At 40.1% G+C, this 21,051-nt stretch overlaps 1 protein-coding gene across 2 annotated transcripts in view; it reads right to left on the reverse strand.

Moving 5' to 3' along the window:
- cacna1c (calcium channel, voltage-dependent, L type, alpha 1C subunit) overlaps positions 1–21,051 on the reverse strand; it is a 669,326-nt gene that overhangs the window by 269,048 nt on the left and 379,227 nt on the right. For both annotated transcript variants that reach the window (XM_063058026.1, XM_063058027.1), the window contains one exon: positions 136–226. In XM_063058026.1, coding sequence (XP_062914096.1) covers positions 136–226 — 91 coding nt within the window. The remainder of the gene's footprint in view (positions 1–135; positions 227–21,051) is intronic.

The following is a 21,051-nucleotide window of genomic DNA, read 5'->3' on the forward strand; positions in this document are numbered from 1 at the left end:
TAAATTAGCATACTAAACTCTCCTATCAGGGATGGAAAACCAAACTAGGAAGAGAATCTATAAATAGGTTAAGTTATAGGCATACTTCCTGGCCCTGGCTAATCCAGAAATATCATATGTTAGAAAAATACCTACCCAAGTCTAGCACAGCAGTTCAAATCTTCTAATTCTGTACCAGCCACATTTTCATTGTTCACAGATTCAGTTTCACTGGTAGGCATGCTCACTACAGATGGTAGGAGATATATAAAAGAGCATGTATTAATTCATGAGAAATAATTAGAATGGTACATCTGTTTATAATTGATCCACATTATATCCAGCATACTCAAAAACATAATAACTTGCCAGTAAAACTTTAAGTTGGAAGCGTAATAAACTTCTGCAAGTGGTTTACAAGCAAATTAAAGGCAGAAATATAACTGAGAGTTTCAGTAGGTTTATCATTAACTTATCTGAATGATTACTGGAAAGTAATCTCACTTAACATTTTAAGATATTTTCAGTTCTGTTGAAAATTACAAGAATTACAATTCTGCTAAAATTACAAACAGACAAAGATCAGGATCTGAAGCAGTACCCACTTACTGTAAACATCAATTTTAGATGCTATTTTCTTGATAAAGTATAGAAAACAATAAGGAACAAAACTGCCAGTGGTGGAAAAAGATTTTATCTATACATTCAATCCTTCTCATTCTATCAGATCAAATATTAATAAAAAGCAGAAAATGTTCAGAACCAATAGAATTTTGATTCCAGATTAATCCTTACACGCTATTTGCTCATCAGAATATTTCCATTATCTTCTAATATTATACTGCTACCTCTATAATTGCAAACATTATATAAACACAATTTTAAGCTACTGTATTACAATTCATTCAAATAAACTCTCTCTCCAATATGAACCTACAATAAGATAAAACTGTCACACTAAGTAAAGTTTAGCTGACTTCTCAAATGTCTTAAATATCAAAAGTATGACTAAAATTATTGAGAATGAAATAATGAGAACAATTTGTTCAAAAGTCAATGTTTTTATTGTTATTTCAGAGTTTACAGAAATTCAGCTATTACTATCAGGCATGTTAGCCATTCAGTTAAATAAATTATGGGTGCTACAACTACAATAAGTAACTGCATTCAAATTATTCATGATTGCTTTCTAAAAATAGATCACTTCTCAGGATAACTAGAATAATAACTACAGTAGTGTATCTTAGAAATGATAGTGACAGCAAAATAAAAGGAATTGGATTTTCTTATTAGCTTTCGTCAATATGATTTCTAATTTCTATGTAAATAAAAATGCACATGCTCCTTCTCAAGAAAACAATTCTACCTACACTTGTAGTGAACATATCTTAAAAGGTACAATGAACACAATATCCTTGTCAAGGAACTCTTGAGTGTTACGACTGAGGATGTGTGCGTACAATGTTTGGAACAGATGGCATAACAAAAAAATGTTGATTAGATATGAAGTTACTGAAAGAATCTGTTGGATCCAGGACCATCAAAAGACAGGAGATCATATTTTGCAAAGACTACTTTATACATATTGCACCATCTCTGTATGTTTTAGGAAATGGGTTTTAAACAAGATATGACAATTTAAATAAAATTGGAATTATATTATTAGATGTATATAAACCAATGGTGCTTAAAACTACGTATTGATAGAAAATAGACAAATGCAACAGGTAAGAAATTTACAATGCTATACTTTAAGTGCATCTTTTAATAGCAGCCAGTTTGCATTATAAATAAAGATGAAATGTATAATATTTAATTAACTCATAATGCCCTTACTGTTAAATTATTGCGGATCATAAAATTACATTATAAGTAAAATCATGAAAATTTTCTGAGTAAAGTATTTCCATAAATGTAATGTTATTTACAAACACTGAACGAGCACATGCGCTCTCCATTTTTAGCAAATAGAAAAAATTACAGATTGATGGGCATACTATGGTAACGTTAAAATATGTGTTAATATTACAATGAATTTCATTGAAATGACTAAACCAAATAAATTTCCCCTTGTTATCAATCAACTTGGGCCTGGTAATTCCTTTCATACGATGGGCAATATCAGACATCAAACAAGGAGGATAGCAATACGTATTAAAACTTAAACTGACATGCAAGGCAATAAAATGAACAAGATGAAAGAATTGACTAGCAATAATGTACTAACCTGCTAAGGAGAGCTGAGTAGCTACCATTGACAACATAGTCAAAGTAATCAAGTACTATATAATCTTAACCAAGAAAGCTTTGGTGGTTGACAAGTGGATTGTGTCTTCAATATTTTTTCTTTCTACTATAAAATTGGCAGGATACACTGTAAGGATAGATCTATAGAGCCTCTCAAAAGCAGAAGTGGAGGAGTATACCTCATGATCAACTCTTCTTGGAGCACAAATATATCAGTGCTGTCCCAATTCTGTTCACCAGACCTGGAATAACTAGCGGTAAAGTGCTGTCCTTTCTACCCACCATGGAAGTTCTCTGGGGCCACTTTAGTAGCAGTTTACATTCTAACTCAGGCCAATGTCAATCAGACTTTAGATGAGATCAACATGTATGAAACAACGCACACTAACGCCTTCAGCATCATTTTGGGAGATCTTAACCAGGCCCAGTCTGAAAAAATCACTAAGCAACTGCCATCAATATATCACTTGCAATACCAGAGGAAACAACACCCTGGACCATTGCAACACCACTATCAAGGATGCATACCGGGCTATTCCACCCCCTCACTTCCGGGAAGTCTGATCACTTAGCTGTACTTCTACCCCTGAATATAGACAGAGACTGAAGACTGCAGCACCAGTAGTGAGGACCAAGAAGGTATGGACAAGGGAAGCACAGGAGCACCTACAAGACTGCTTTGAATCGGTGGACAGGACGGTATTTAGGGATTCATCTTCGTACCTGGATGAGTATGCTGCAGTTGTTACTAACTTCATTAAAACCTGTGTGGATGAGTGTGTGTCCACAAAGACTTACTGTACATTCCCAAACCAAAAGCCGTGGATGAACCAGGAGGTACGTCGCCTGCTGAAGGCTAGATCTGTAGCATTCAAGTCTGTCGACCCAGGCCTGAACCAGAAAACCAGGTATGATTTGCGGAGGGCTATTTCAAGGGCAAAGAGACAATTTCAAATGAGGTTAGAGGGAGCATTGGATGCACAGCAACTCTGGCGGGGTCTGCAAGCCATTACTTCCAACAAAACGAAACCCAATAGCATGAATGGCAGCGATGTTTCACTACCAGATGAACTCAACACCTTCTATGCACGCTCTGAAAGGGAGAACACAACTACAGCTGTGAAGATCCCTGCTGCACCTGAGGATCCTGTGATCTCTGTCTCAGAGGGCGATATTAGGCTGTCTTTAAAGACAGTGAACCCTCGCAAGGTGGAAGGTCCCGTAAGGCTCTGAAAATCTGTGCCAATCAACTGACGGGAGTATTCAAGGACATTTTCAGCCTCTCACTGCTACGGGCTGAAGTTCCCACTTGCTTCAAAAAGGCAACAATTATAACAGTGTCTAAGAAGAATAATGTGGGCTGCCTTAATGATTATCGCCCGGAAGCACTCACATTGACAGTGATGAAATACTATGCGAGGTTGGTTATGACTAGACTGAATTCCTGCCTCAGCAAGCACCTGGACCCATTGCAATTTGCCTATCTCTACAATAGCAATGGCAGACGCAATCTCAATGGCTCTCCACACGGCTTTAGACCACCCGGACAACACAAACACCTATGTCAGGATGCTGTTCATCGACCATAGCTCAGCATTTAATACCATCATTCCCACCATCCTGATTGAGAAGTTGCAGAACCTGGGCCTCTGTACCTCCCTCTGTAATTGGATCCTCACCTTCCTAACCAGAAGACCACAATCTGTGCGGATTGGTGATAACAGATCCTCCTCGCTGATGATCAACACTGGCACACCTCAGGGGTGTGTGCTTAGCCCACTGCTCTACTCTCTATATACACATGACTGTGTGGCTAGGCATAGCTCAAATACCATCTATAAATTCTCTGACGATACAACCGTTGTTGGTAGAATCTCAGATGGTGACGAGAGGGCGTACAGGAGTGAGATATGCCAACTAGTGGAGTGGTGCCACAGCAACAATCTGGCACTCAACACCAGTAAGACGAAAGAGCTGATTGTGGAGATCAGGAAGGGTAAGATAAAGGAACACATACCAACCCTCATAGAGGGATCAGAAGTGGAGAGAGTGAGCAGCTTCAAGTTCCTGGGTGTCAAGGTCTCTGAGGATCTAACCTGATCCCAACATATCGACGTAGTTATAAAGAAGGCAAGACCATGGCTATACTTCGTTAGGAGCTGGAAGAGATTTGGCATGTCAACAATACACTCAAAAACTTCTGTAGTTGTACTGTGGACAGCATTCTGACAGGCTGCATCACTGCTTGGTATGGAGGGGCTACTGCACAGGACCAAAAGAAGCTGCTGGAGGTCGTAAATCTAGTCAGCTCCATCTTGGATACTAGCCTACAAAGTACCCAGGACATCTTCTGAGTACCCAGGTGTCTCAGAAAGACAGCATCCATTATTAAGGACTTCCAGCACCCAGGGCATGCCCTTTTCTCACTGTTACCATCAGGTAGCAGGTATAGAAGCCTGAAGACATACACTCAGTGATTCAGGAACAGCTTCTTCCTCTCTGCCATCCGATTCCTAAATGGACATTGAATCTTTGGACACTACCTCATTTTTTTAATATACAGTATTTCTGTTTTTGTATGATTTTTAAAATCTATTCAATATATGTAATTGATTTACTTTATTATTAATATTATTTTATTTATTATTATTATTATTCTTTCTCTCTGCTAGATTATGTATTGCATTGAACTGCTACTGCTAAGTTAACAAATTTCACGTCACATGCCAGTGATAATAAACCTGATTCTGATTCTGATTCAAGAATGTTTAGCTCGATTCACACAATTTCCAATCATCAATCAAATCAAGGTGACTTAGACCCAATTTGGATAACATTCCTTGGAGGAAAAAATGGGTATACTGGGCAGGTACCATGAGTGTGGATAGAAAGAAAGGACGAGAATTAGAACTGAAACAATGAGAAAACAGGTGGGCATTTTAAGTTGCAGAGAGGGGAACGGGTGAGAGAACATAAGGAACATCTATGACAGGGTGCACACAGATGAAGTTGACAAACTAATAATTACTTGGAGCAGTAGGGACAAGTAGAAGTGGTGCAGAGCAATACAGAGTAATGTGACTCATTCCCACTCTGAACTATTTCCCTTTAGCCTTCTACATTGCTTCAAAGATGCACAATTTAAGTTTGAGGTACGACAGTTCTCTTCCATCTTGGCACACTGCTTTCCCAGAGACTAAATACTGAACTAAAAAAAAACTTTGAATAACCACTAGTGTGTCCACCTGTATCTTTCTCACTCTACAGGTGTGGCTGTACCTCTCTATTTCAGTTTCTTTCTTGTTTTTCTCTCCTTTGCCCAAACTCCTTCGACCCAACATATATCCCCTTAATCAACAGTGTGTGCTGACTGTAGTATACTTACAATGCCAAACAAATCTTAAAGAGCACCAGTCTTTTCTGTTACCTCCTCAGAAGTGGTTAAGAATAGCAATGTTGTGGGAACATTGTTCTTTTCCCATATTTTCCCTCCAGGTCACATACTATTTTGATAAGTCCATTCCTTCAGTATTACTGGATGAATATTCAGGAATTTCCTATCCATTAGTCATAACAACGTTGCCAGAAGTTCTGGAGGAACTCTAACAGCCACTAAAGCTTCTTTTGCCAACTACAGAAGCAAAATCATCCCAAGAATAATTAAAAAGTCAAATGAAATTATTTTCTTCAACTAGTTTCCTAATGTGTCATTCTTTACTTTCTATCTATATTTTGTTTTTCCATCTTAAGTGTTAAACCAACTAAATTTGGCTGAAGTGAAAAACATTGGCTATGAGGAGGCATACAGGAGTGAGATAGATCAGTTGGTTGTGTGGTGTTGTAACAACAACCTTGTATTCAACATCAGTAAGGTGAAGGAATTGATTGTGGACTACAGGAAGGGGAAGTTGAGAGAACATCATTGAAAGGGTGGGGAGTTTCAAGTTCGTGGGTGTCAATATCTTTGAAGATCTATCCTGGGCCCAATATATTGATGCAATTACAAAGATGGGACAACAGCAAATATATTTCATCAGGAGTTTGAAGAGACTTGAAATGACACCAAAGACTCTAGGAAATTTCTACAGATGTGCAGTGGAGAGCATTCTAACTGGTTGCATCACTGTCTGGTATGGAGGGGCGACTGCATATCATCGGAAAAGACTGCAGGAAGTTGTGAACTTTGCCAGCTGCATCACGGGCACTAGCGTGCCCAACATCAGGACATCTTCAAAAGGTGATGTCTTCAAAAGGAGGATTCCATTAGCAGAGACCACCATCACCCAGGACATGCCATCTTCTCATTTCTACCATCAAGCAGGAAGTACAGGAGTCTGAAGACATACACTGATGCTTCAGGAACAGTTTCTTCACATCCACCATCAGATTTCTGAATGGACAATGAACCCATGTACACTACATTAATACTTAGTTTTGCTTGCTTTTTGCAATATTTAGTTTTAAGAAATATATTTCTTATTGTAATTTATAGATCTTTATTATGTATTGTAATGTACTGCTGCCGCAAAGCAACACATTTCATGACCTATGTCAGTGATATTAAATCTGATTGATTGGATAGAGCACTCATAAGAACAATGAATGTATGGTGTTTTGCTTCCCAGCTGCCAGGGTCAAGGATGTCTCGGATCGGGTCGGAAGCATTCCAAAGGAGGAGCATGAGCAGTCAGAAGTCCTACTGCATATTGGTACCAATGACATAGGTAGGAAAAGTGATAAGATCCTGAAGAAAGAATATAGGGAGTTAGGTAGAAAGCTGAAAAGCAGGGCTTCCAGGAAGGATGATTTGGCAGATGAATGCTTGGCAAATGAGTTGGAGAAGGAGCAGGGTCTTAGATTTCTGGATCATTGGGATCTCTTCAAGAGGAGGGTATGACCTATACAAAAAGGACAGGTTACATCTGAACCTGAGGGGCATCAATACCCTTGAAGAAATGTTTTCTAGAGCTGTTGGGAGGGTTTAATTTGGAAGAGGGATGGGAACTGGTGTGATAGGTCTGGAAGGAGCAGTTGGTATATAACTAGATGCAATGTACGGTGAGACTCTGAGGAAGGGCAGGCAGTGGGATAAGCTGAAGTGTAACATGGGGGCAAAATAAAAATGGTGATGAATAGTCATAGTCACAGTCATACTTTATTGATCCTGGGGGAAATTGGTTTTCGTTACAGTTGCACCATAAATAATTAAATAGTAATATGTAAATTATGCCAGGAAATAAGCCCAGGACCAGCCTATTGGCTCAGGGTGTCTGACCCTCCAAGGGAGGAGTTGTAAAGTTTGATAGTCACAGGCAAGAATGACTTCCTATGACGCTCTGTGTTGCATCTCGGTGGAATGAGTCTCTGGCTGAATGTACTCCTGTGCCCAACCAGTACATTATGTAGTGGATGGGAGACATTGTCCAAGATGGCATGCAACTTGGACAACATACTGGACTGAAGATGCTACATTTGAATACAGGATATGCAATAAGGTTGTGGATCTTGTAGAGTAAGAGATTGGTAGGTACGGCTTTGTGCACATCACTGAGTCAGGCCTGAAAGATCAGATTTGGGAGCTTAACAGCCAATGATACATATTACATTGAAAGGACTGGTAGGTAGTGGTGGGGGTGTGGTTGGCTTAATTGTTAAAAATGAAATCGAATCCTTAGAAAGCGGTGACATAGAATTAGAAGATGTAGCATCCTTGTGAGTAGAGTTAAAAAATTGCAAAGGTAAAAAGACTTTGATGGGAGTTATGTCCAACCCTACAAATAGTAGTCAGGACGTGGGATACAAGTTACAACTAGAGATAGAAAAACATGTTTTAAAGGTAATGCTATGTTAGTGATAAGGAATTTCAATATGCAGGCATATTGGGAAAATCAGGTTGGTGCTGGATTCCACGAGAAGGAATTTGTAAAATACCTACGAGATGGTTTTTAGAGCAGCTTGTATTGAGCCCACTAGGGGAAAGCCAATTCTGGAATGGTTGTGCAATGAATCAGATTTGATTAGGTAAAGGAATCCTTAGGAGGCAGTGATCATAATATGATATAATTCACCCTTCAGTTTGAGGGAGAGAAGATAAAGTCACATGTATCAATGTTTTATGTCGGTTTTCACTGTGGAAGACACTAGCAGTCTGCCAGAAATTCGAGTGTCGGGGAAGAAGTGAGTGCAGTTGCTATTACTAAGGAGAAGGAGCTTGGGAGGCTAAACGGTCTGAAGGTAGATAAGTCACCTGGACCAGATGGACTACAGCTCAGCGTTCTGAAGGTGGTAGCTAAAGAGACTGTGGAGGCATTAGTAATGATCTTTCAAGAATCACTAGATCATGAAATGGTTCCGGAGGACATGAAAATTGCAAATGTCACTTCACTCCTGAAGAAGGGAGGGAAGCAGAAGAAAGGAAATTTAAGGCCAGTTAGCCTGACTTTAGTAGTTGGAAAGATGTTGCGGTCCATTATTAAGGATGATGTTTTGGGGTATTAGGAGGTATATGATAAGATAGGTCGTCTGCTGGTGATGAGTGGTGTTCTGCAGGGTCAGTGTTGGAACCATTTCTTTTCACATTATAGGTCAATGATTTAGATGATGGAATTGATGGCTTTGGAAACAAGTTTGCGAACAATACAAATGTATGTAGAGGGGCAGGTAATGTTGAGGAAGCACGGAATCTGCAGAAGGACATGAAGGACCCCACGCACCCCTCATACAAACTCTTCTCCCTCCTGCCATCTGGCAAAAGGTACCGAGGCATTCTGGCTCTCACGACCAAACTGTGCAACAGTTTCTTCCCCCAAGCCATCAAAGTCCTTAATACCCAGAATATAGACTGACTTCTACATCATTTATTATGATATTGTAATTTGTCCTCTACTGTGCCTATTGTCTTATTTATCATTTATTGTACTGCCCTACACTGTTTTGTGCACTTTATGTAGTCCTGTGTAGGTCTGTAGTCTTGCGTAGTTTTTGTGTTGTCTTATGTAGTCTAGTGTAGCCTTGTGTTGTCTCACTTAGTCTAGTATAATTTTGTGTTGTTTCATGTAGCACCAGGGTCCTTGTGAGTTCTTGTGTAGGATTCCCTAAAGGTTAACTTGCAGGTTGAGTCAGTGGTAAAGAAGGCAAATGCAATGATAGCATTTATTTTGAGAGGACTAGAATATAAGAGCAAGAATGTAATGCTGAGGCTTTATTAGGCCTTTGTCAGACGACGCTTGGAGTACTGTGAGCAGTTTTAGACCATTTATCTGAGAAAAGATGGGCCGACTTTGGAGAGAGACCAGACAAGGCCAAGAAGAATGATTCCAAGAATGAAAGGGTTAACGTGAGTGTTTGTTGTCTCTGGGCCTGTGCACACTGGAGCTTAGAAGAATGAGGGGGGGAATCTCATTGAAACCCATCAAATATTGAAATGTCTGGATAAACTGGATGTGAGGAGGATGTTTCCTGTTGTGGGTGAGCCTAAGACCAGAGGAAACAGCCTTAGAATAGAGGGATGTCTACTATTAGAGTAGAGGTGAACAGGAATTTCTTTTAACTATAGGATAGTGGATCTGTAGAATTCATTGCCGCAGATGGCTGTGGAGGAAAAGTCATGGAGTATATTTAAAGTGGAGGTTGATAGATGTTTGATTAGTCAGGGTGTCAAAAGTTACAAGGAGAAAACAGGAGAATGGGGTTGAGAGGGATAATAAATCAGCCATGATGGAATGGCAGAGCAGACTTGGGCAAAAATGGCTGAATTCTGCTCCTATGACTTATGATAACAAGAATGATTAAATTTCTTAAGGCAAATGACCAGTACTATTTTTAAGGTGAAAAGCCAAAGAACTAGCAGCAGATTTTTGCATTATCTTTTATTTGATGTTAGATACTTTAATTTTGTTTTAAATATCATATCAGCTGAAGTGTCCTCAAAAAATACTTTTGGCTTTGAGACAAACGGGGAGAGTAAACATAGACAACTTGTTCACATTTTCAGTGCAATTGGACATGTGTTTTTGCTGCTGACATTTGTATCCCAGAACTGATTAGATTAAAGATTACTTCTTGATATGAGGTTACATTTTATGCAGTTTATTTTACACTTCTCAATTTACAGATTCACTGCCAGACATTTAAAATGTCAAATAGTTAGAGAAAGTAGCCGAAATGAGTAATTGTAGTGCATTCTGTAGATGGTACCTACTGTGTGCTAGTGGTGAAGCGAGTGAATGTTACCACATCAGCCGAGTTCAATTTCGTGTAGCTGGAATCAATTCAAGCTAAGCACTGAGCCATCAAAAGAAAATGTAATGTCACCACAGCAAATGGTGTAAGCTATTAAGAAGTTAACAGGGCCTAAATTGTCTTCAGAGACAGCCCTTTGACTCTGTAGAGGACTTGCTTCTACTTCAGTTATTGTGTGTTCAAGTAAGTTCAAGTTCGAGTTTAGCTTATTGTCATTTAACTGTATACATGCATACTGCCAAACAAAACAGCATTCCTGCAGACCAAGGTTCACGACACACTACATATAACTCACACATAATAACAGATGAAGTATTATTACCACAAATAAGTTATGAATACTGTAATAAAGTGCATTTACAATACTAGTTAAAAAATAAACAATATAATGCAACTGGCGATTCGTAAATGAGACCTGGGTGGTGGCAGGGAGTTCAGTTGTCTTCTGGTCTGGAGAGAGGAAGATGTTTCCTATCCTAACAGTTCTTGAATAATGTTATGGTACCTCCTGCCTGATAGTAGGGGGTCAAAGAGATTGTTGGATGAATGAGAGGGATCATTGACAATGCTAAAGGCCCTGTGTACACAGTGCTCCTGAGAATATCTGCAATGGGTGGAAGAGAGATCCTATGACCCTCTCAGCAGTTCTTGCAAACCCTTGTAAGGCTTGTAAAAGTTGGTTTAAATGGTGGGAAGGGGAGCCTCACTCGCCACAATCTCCTCAGGAATGGAAGCACTGCTGTGCTTTCTTGACCAAAGAGGGGAGTTCTCATGTGGCCACCGAAGCCAATTTGGGACCTTCAGCCTTAGCCACGTGGGTTATGGATGGATTTGTAGCTTGGTAGGAGTTGAGCTTGAGGTTTGCAATTGCTATCCTAGTTATTCCTTCTCCCTTTTGAGTGGGACTGGATCAGGGATTCCCAGGAGTCAATGAAAATATTGGAAAGCTTTGAGAATTTTTGTTCATTTTCTCTAGGCTTTCTGAATCTTCTCCATGACTGTGCTTGGAACAAATAATCTATTTCCAGATCTGTTGTCAGGCATGCAAATGATGTGGCTTGTCCATTTCTGCAAGGTAAGTTGACATAAAGTTTTAGTGCTGAGTTCGTGAGCATGTGAGTGAACTCTGACACTGGTTCATTTAACAACACACAAAAAATGCTGGAGGAACACAGCAAGTCATACAGTACCCATGGAGGGGAATAGACGTTTGACATTTTGGGCTGAGGCCCTTCATCAGGACTGGAAAGGAAGGGGGCAGAAACTAGAATAAAAAGGTGGGGGAGGATGGGAAGGAGTACAAGTTGATAGGTGAAACCAGGTGAAAGGGAATGTGGGTGGGTAGGGGAATGAGGGATGAAGTCAGAATCTGTAAGGGGATAGGTGGAAGAGGTAAAGAGCTGCAGAAGGAATCTAATTGGAGAAGACAGTGGACCATGGAAGGAAGGGAAGAAGGAATGAAACCAGAGGGAGGTGATAAAGCAATTACATTAACACTTATCTGCTCTTAACTGTACATGAGTCATCTTGGGCACTCATTTAAATTAGGTTTTTCTCATAATATATCATTCTGCTATTTATCTTATTTCAGAAGCAACTGGTTGTCCTGCCCAACATCACAGTTCAATATTACCGATAATTGGCCAAAGCATGTCAAATTTAACATGAGAAAGTCTAAAACATAAAAGCTGGTAAATGATTATAAAAGGAAAAGAATGATGCTTCTCACAGCAGCAAGCATATACAGTCATGAATATGCAGATTTCCAGCGGCACTCTGTTGCTTCAATTCTACAGTAAATGCTTTGATATCAATCCTGTTATCATGTGTAATGTATTAGAGGAAATTATCAATGCTACTATTTATATTAAGTCTCTGTTTCCAGTGAATTACACTTTAAGATTGTATCTGTGGCTCTCATTATATTTATTTCTAACTTCTAGGCTATATGTTGCCAAGACACAATATACATCATCTACACAGTATAACAGCGTGACATTATAGATTTAAAAAATTACAAATTAGCTTACAAATCAAGACCCCATCAACCTCTGCTTTAAATACTGTATATCGAATGACTTGGCCTCCATAGCTGTCTGTGGTAATGAATTCAACAGATCAGCTAAAGAAATTCCTTCTCATCTCTGTTCTAGGATCACAGGGCACAGCCTCTTCTATTCTAAAGCTGTGCCTTCTGGTTGTAGACTCGTCCACTATTGGAAACATCCTCTCCACTCTATCTAGGTCTTTCAATAATCGTTTGGTTTCAATGAATTCCCCCACAATCCAGTACGTACAAGTCCAGAGCCATCAAACGTTCCTTACATGTTAACCCTTTCATTCCTAAAATAATTCTTGCAAACCTCCTCTGGACCCTCTCCAATGGCAGCACATCCTTTCTTCGATATGTTTTACTCAAAGTCAGCAAGAACAAAAAGCTGATTAGTGATTTCAGGAGGGGTAAACCAGAGGTCCATGAGCCAGTCCGCATCAGGGGATCAGAGGTGGAGAGGGTCAGAAACTTTAAATTCCTTGGTGTTACCATTTCAGGGGATCTGTCCTGGGCCCAGCATGTAGGTGCAATTATGGAGCAAACCCAGCAGCACCTCTCTTTCCTAAGAAGTTTGTGAAGACATCTAAAAATTTGACAAACCTCTATAGATGCATGCTGCAAAATATATTGTCTGGCAGGATCACAGCCTGGTATGGAAATGCCAATGCCCTTGAATGGAAAAGCCTACAAAAAGTAGCAGATATGGCCCAGTCCATCACGAATGAGGCCCTCTCCACCATTAAGCACACCTACATGGAGTATTGTTGCCGGAAAGCAGCATCCATCATTTGAGACCTTCACTGTCCAGGTCATGCTCTTTTCTTTCTGCTGCCATCAGGAAGAAGCTACAGAGACTCAGGACTCACACCACCACCAGCAACAGTTATTACCCCTCAACCACCAGGCTCTTGATCCAGAGGGGGTAACTTCACTCACCCCATCACTGATCTGTTCCCACCACCTATGGACTCACTTTCAAGGTCTTTTCATCTTATGTTCTTGATATTTGTTGGTTATTTATTTATGTATTTATTATTTTCTTTTTCTTTTGTATTTGCACAGCTTGTTATCTTCTGCACACTGGTTGTCTGCCCTGTTGAGTGCAGTCTTTCATTAATTCTACTATGGTTATTGGGTATGCCCACAAGAAAACAGATCTCAGGGTTCAATATGGTGACGTATTTGTACTTTGACAATAAATTTACTTTGAACCTTGAGTTTTTAAAACAGCTCACATGACTCCAAATGAAGTTTGAGCAGTCCCTATAAAACCTCAGCATTACATTTTAGCTTTTATATTCTAGTCCTCTGGAAATAAAAAGTAACATTGCACTTGCCTTCCTTACTACTGACTCAACCTGCAAGTTAATCTGTAGGGTATCATGCACCAGGGCTTTCAAGTCTCTTTGCACCTCCAATTTCTGAATTCACTACCTGTTTCAAAAATAGTCTAGAGGAACTCAGCAGGTCAGTCAGCATCAGCTGAAAAGATTAGTCGACGTTTCAGGCCGAAACCCTTCGTCAGGACTCAAGGAAGGACTTTGGGGAGGGTTTGAAGAATGCTGGTAGTTGAAAAAAACGGTAATTTGAAAGATAAAGGGGTGGGAGAGGGGAAGCAGGGAGGTGATTGGCAGGAGAACAATGCGCAGTAGTAGAAAGAGGCGGAACCATGAGGGAGGTGATGTGAAATAGGGATAGAAGAAGGGAGGGGGAGGGAATTACCGGAAGTTGGAGAATTCTATGTTCATAGCAGATTGGGGGACCGCTTCGTCGAGCACCTCCACTCCGTCCGCCACAACAGACAGGATCTCCCGGTAGCCACCCACTTCAACTCTGCTTCCCATTCCCATTCAGATATGTCCATACATGGCCTCCTCTACTGCCGTGATGAGGCTAAACTCAGGATGGAGGAGCAACACCTCATATACCGTCTAGGTAGTCTCCAGCCCCTTGGTATGAACATAGAATTCTCCAGCTTCTGGTAACTCCCTTCCTCTATCCCTATTTCACATCACCTCCTTCATAGTTCCGCCTCCTTCTACTACTGCGCATTGTTCTCCAGCCAATCAACATCCTGCTTCCCCTCTCCCACCTCTTTGTCTTTCAAATTACTGTTTTTTTCAACTACCAGTATTCTTCAAACCCTCCCCAAAGTTCTTCCTTCAGCCCTGATGAAGGGTTTTGGCCCGAAACGTCGACTAATCTTTTCAACTGATGCTGCCGAGTTCCTCCAGCGCATTGTGAGTGTTCCTTTGACAACAGCATCTGCAGATTATTTTGTGTCAAAAATAGTCTACTCTTTTATTCCTTCTACCAAAGTGCATGACCACACACTTCCCTACACTGTATTCCATCTGCCACTTCTTTGCCCGTCCTTCTAGTCTGTTCAAGACCTTCTGCAGACTCCTGGCTTCCTCTACACTATCTGCCCCTCCACCTGTCTTAATATCATTTGCAAATTTGGTCACAAAACTATCAATTCTGTCATCCAGATCATTAACATAGAAGATGAAAAGTAGCTGATCCAACACCAACATTTGTGGAACACCACTAGTCACTGACAGTTAACCACAAAGGCTCCCTATATTCCTACTCTTTGCCTTCTGTCAGTCAGCTTATCTTCTTCCATGTTAGTATTTTTCCTGTAATTCCATGGTGTTTTATATACATACGCACACACACTGCTGCTATTTACTTCAATATAACTTAAATTTGGAAGTCGACTAGCACAAATTACCACAATTTTTCTTTAGTTGACATGGTCCCGGAGTCAAAGATGGCTGTTTTTCCCTGAGGTCCTTTAACATCTGCCGGACGATGCTGAGGATGTTCTATGAGGATGGCTAGTGCTATTATGTTTGCTGTTGTGTGCTGGGGCAGCAGGCTGAGGGTAGCAGACACCAACAGAATCAACAAACTCATTCGTAAGGCCAGTGATGTTGTGGGGATGGAACTGGACTCTCTCACGGTGGTATCTGAAAAGAGGATGCTGTCTAAGTTGCATGCCATCTTGGAGAATGTCTCCCATCCTCGACATAATGGACTGGGTGGGCACAGGAGTACATTCAGCCAGAGACTCATTCCACCGAGATGCAACACAGAGCGTCATAGGAAGCCATTCCTGCCTGTGGCCATCAAACGTTACAACTCCTCCCTTGGAGGGTCAGACACCCTGAGCCAATAGGCTGGTCCTGGACTTATTTCCTGGCACAATTTACATATTACTATTTAACTATTTATGGTTTTATTACTATTTATTATTTATGGTGCAACTGTAACGAAAACCAATTTCCCCCGGGATCAATAAAGTATGACTATGACTATGACTAATTGTATGGATTGTGAGGTGACTGATTATTTCAAGACTCTTCTGCAGAATGGATAGGTGGTTATTGATTTGGTCATGAGGATTGGTAAGGGAATTGGGCATTTTTTCCACCATTTTGGTTGGGCTTCCACCTGCACCCCTTTCCTACAACCCCCCCACCCCCCCCACCAATGAAACTCTATCTTCTCACCACTATGTTGGAAGTCCCTATTCTAATTTAAGTGGTATTTGGTCAGGGATTCCCAGAAGTTGGTCAAACATAGATTTATTCTAATGTGTCTTTGGGAACATCCTTGAAATGATTTCTTTGATTTCTTGTAGTCTTTTGTCTCATTGGAACTTAGAGTAAATTAACTTTTTCTGCTGCTTTTTCAAGAAAAAGCATTTCCGGATGTATATCGTACACATTTCTCTGACATTAAATGTACCTTTGATATCTTTGAAGTCAAGCTCATTGAACTTTAAAATGACTTGCTAACACTTCAGTTCTGTGAAGTCTGTTATGGCTATGAAGGCTAATGTAGGAACTGCAAACTTCGCTGTGAGTTGAAAAAGATACTTGATGGAGCGGCTAGTTAAGTGAATAGTATGTAAGGTGATGCAAAGTTTTCACTGTTTACATTGAACTTTGGTATGCTCACAGTGAAGGATCTTGATGTTTTAAATTCTTCTTCTCCATTTTAAAAGTTCAGGAGCTACAAGTTCCCATAAGATGGAAAGGATGCTTAAGAAGGCTTTAACAACAACCTTGCTTCATTTCCTACCATGACACTGGAGTACCAGTTAGCAATTTAATACTTCCATTATATTTTTTCCCAAAGCTCAGCAAAAAGGGAAAGATGAGAAATGATCCAACTGTAAGTTTGTTTTTTTTTATCACTGCTAGTGAAATAGGAACAACTGTAATGCTTCATCTCTGGCCTTCAAGAGAAAGCTGATTTTCTGCCTTCTGATTAGCCACCTATCCTATTGCCACTGCAAGAACATCAGCTGATCTTCAGTTGGAGATCATAGTTATCATCAACAATTTATTATTTACTGTCTTCCAAAACCATTACATTTAGTTGGCTGGTGAAAAATGGAAAAAAATGTACTGATCAATGTCAGTAATCCACCTGAAACTGCCACCGTTTAACTGCTCTCCATACAGCAAATGGAGACTGTCTCTCTGACTTTGATATGGGTTTCTTCATACTTGGATATCAGGATATGGACCTTAGCTATTTGGGCCACGGATGATCTAGACAGCACTGAGGAATCTGTGCAAACCCCTGAGATGCTGGATGGCCTGCTCTCTTTCCACGTACCATCTGTTCTTTAAGCCATGCGTTTTCAGCTGGATCTTTATCCTCAGGTTCCCATAATGAGTTTCCTATGAAGCATGGTCAGATTTTATGTCATTTAACTAACCCCTAAAACTCTTGGTTATTCACATTAAATCACTCCTGGTGTTTTCCAGTAAAGAAGAAAACAAATGCATACTATGATACATTGTAGAGAAGACCAGATGGTGTGGACGCTCTGTAAATCTTTTTTGGTGTAGGGGTTGTCTCATTGCCTGTTAAACACAGTCTGAAAAGACCTATCATAGTCTTTCACTGATGATTTTTTTGCAGTAGCATTTCTGTTGTGCCGCTATTTGTGCCAGCCTGACGAAGTGAACAAAGTGGATTCGGCAGTGGTGCGTCCAGAATCAGAATCAGGTTTAATATCACTGGCATATGTTGTGAAATTTGTTGACCTGTGTCAGCAGTAGATCACTATACATAATAATGAAAAACTATAAATTACAAGAAGCATATATTAAAAGTGAAATCAGCAGTGCAGAAAGAGAGCAAACAAAAAGGAAGGTAGTGTTCATGGGTTCGTTATCCATTTGGGAATCTGATGGTAGAGGGGAAGAAGCTGTTGCTGAAACATGGACTGAGAGTCTTCAGGCTTCTGTACCTCCTCCTTGATGGTAGCGATGAGAAGGGGCCACGTCCTGGATGATGGCTGTCCTTAACAATGGATACTGCCTTTTTGAGGCAACGCCTTTTGAAGGTGTCTTCGATGCTGGGGAGGCCAGTGTCCATGATGGAGCTGGCTGAGTTTACAACTTTCTGCTGCTTTTTCCGATCCTGTGTAATGGCCCTTCCTTATTGGTCTGTGATGCAACCAGTTAGAATGCTCTCCATAGTACATCTGTAGAAATTTGTGAGAGTCTTTGATAACATACAAAGTCTGCTTAAACTCCGAATTAAATATAGCCACTGTCGTGCCTTCTTTGTGATTTCTTCAATGTGTTTGGTAAGGAATAGATCTTCAGAGATGTTGATATCCAGGAACTGCTCACCCTTTTCACTGATGATCCCTCGATAAGGACTGGTGCGTGTTCCTTCAACTTCCCCTTCCTAAAGTCCACAATCAATTCCTTGGTCTTCCTGACACTGAGTGCAAGGTTGTTGTTGCACCACTCAACCAGCTGATCTATCTCACTCCTATATGCCTCCTCATCACCATCTGAAATTCGGCCAAATTCGACTGTGTCATTGGCTAATTTATCAATGGTGTTTAAGCTGTGCCTAGCCACACAGTCACGGGTGTAGAGAGAGTAAAGATAAGCACACATCTTCCAGCTGTGCCAGTGTTGATTGTCAGTGGAAGAGATGTTATTTCTGATCCACACTGACCGTGGTCTCCCAATGCCGAAGTCAAGGAACCGGCTGCAGAAGGAGGTCTTGAGGCCCAAGTTTTGGAGCTTGTTGATTAGAACTAATGGTATGATTGTGACCAGCAGTCATTAGTGCCATTAGAACTAATGGTATGATTGAGACCAGCAGTCATTAGTGCCCATTATGACACAGGTGAACTGGATACTTTGTAATCTTTTAATCTAACCTGGGACAGATTCAGGAATTTAGTGTTGCTATGTAAAAAACGTGGTCTGCCCACTACAATTGCTTGAATGCAATTAGAACATTGACTTTGGCTTTAGAGGAAATGGTAGTTTGCTTATCCTATCAGTGGATTTGGAAGATTATAAAGGACATATCATAAAGGACATTTAGTACTAATAACTCATTATAACTTTACATCACCAAAGTGACAATGTTAACAGTGATACAGGACAATGTTGTTACAGGTTGAGGTCTGCTGGCACAGTAATGTTGATTGGTCCTGAACACCATCTGAATGTTGCCTTTAAACATTCCCCCACCCAGTGCATAATTACACTATAATGCAATGACAAAACCAAAGTCATTTCAGTTGGGCAGGATGCCTTTCATATATACTCCCACCTATTCACTTTTACAAAAGCAGATTAGAGAATATATGGTACATCAAGATCAATGCAAATTATTAAAATAAACTGTAAAAAATGCAAATGAACGATCACAATCAAAACAAATTAGCTAGTTTTAATCACATTTCTCCCCTTAAAACATGGGGAAATATATGGTGTTGAATTTTGCTGCCCATCAAAGTTCAAAATTCAAAGAAAATTTATTATCAAAGTACATATATCTCACCACACACAACCCTGAGATTCATTTTCCTGCAGGCAATCACAGTAAATATAAGAAACAAAATAAAATCAGTGAAGAACCACACCCAACAGGATGGACAAACAACCACTGTGCAGACAAAGACTGTGCAAATGCAAAAAGAAAACAAGAAAAAGAAATAATAATAAAAATAAATAAATAAATAAATAAACAAACAATAAATATCGAAAAGATGGGCGAGGCATCCTTGAAAGTGAGCCCATATGTTGTGGGAACAGTTCAGTGATGGGGTGAGTAAAGTTGAGTGAAGTTATCCCCTCTGGTTCAAAATCCTGATGGTTGAGGGATATAACTGCTCCTGTACCTGGTGGTGTGGATCTGGAGGCTCCTATACCTTCTTCTTGATGGCAGCAGTGAGAAAAGAGCATGGCCAGGATGGTGTGGGTCCTTGATGATGGATGCTGCTTTCCTGCAACAGCACTCTGTGTAGAGGTGCTCAATGGTGGGGAGAGCTTTACCCATGATGGACTGGGCCATATCCACTACTTTTTCTAGGCTTTCCCATTATAGGGCATGGGTATTTCCATACCAGGCTGTGATGCACCCATCAATATGCTCTCCAATATACATATCTATAAAAAGTTTGTCAAAAGTTTTAGATGACATGACTAATCTTCGCAAACTTCTAAGAAAGTAGAGATGCTGCTGTGCTTTCTTTGTAATGGTGCTTAATTGCTGATCCTCTGAGATGACTTTCTCCACCTCTGATCCTCCGATGAAGACTGGCTCAGGGACCAGTTTCTGGCTCCTGAAGTCAATAATCATTTCCTTGGTCTTGTTGACATTGAGTAAGAGGTCGCTGTTGTGCACCTATCGTTAATTCTATCATTTGTCGGCATAGAATCCAGGACATAATAAAAGATTCTGGCGGATACAATTTGTCACTATGCTCCCTCCACTGCTGGATTCCACAGCAGAACCCAGTGTTACTCACAAGAAATCTTCTCTCAGTTCCCACACCAGTCCCGATGCAGAATCATAGACCTCATTGATTTAACAGGGACATTAAACTTTCAGATTAAGGGGCAGAAGGCAGGTAAGTCCTTCCTTAAATTATTTTGTCTGCTGTTAATATTTTAGGTGCTTTCATGAGTTTTTAATTAGTTTCTCATTTATGTTATATTATTTAGGGTTAGCTATTAACCATTTTCATAGTTTTTAGATGTTTGAATATCAGATGTGTTTTAAATTGTTAAAATCCACACTAATTTTGATGAAAGATAAAATGCCACTCACAGCTTTGCATTTGAGCAAAGTCTGTCATGGGCATTCCAGAGCACCCCCCGTAACCACAGTTTGTTCATCCTATCTACGTCATCTGGTTCAAAGACGCAGAAGGATGGCAAGACTTCCATAGGGTTACCTGCAGGCATGCTGGCATTTGCTCAGCAAGATCCAACCCATTAAACTGTATGCACTGCCCTTTTCTTTGCCCAATTTACTTGCTTTGTTCCTCTAGCATTTTGTGTGTGTTGCTCGGATTTCCAGCATCTGCAGATTTTCTTTTGTTTGCTTTGCTATCAAAATGCTTTCAGGATCCTAACTAAAAAAAAATACAAGCTGCATATTTAACATGTAGTTCAAGGTTTTTTAGTGTTTTAACTTTGCCAAAATCCAAATATTTTTGGCCAATTTATTCAATTTGTAGCTAAGTT

The sequence above is a fragment of the Mobula hypostoma genome, chromosome 9 (genome assembly GCF_963921235.1).
Source record: "Mobula hypostoma chromosome 9, sMobHyp1.1, whole genome shotgun sequence".
Classification (NCBI taxonomy): Eukaryota; Metazoa; Chordata; class Chondrichthyes; order Myliobatiformes; family Myliobatidae; genus Mobula; species Mobula hypostoma.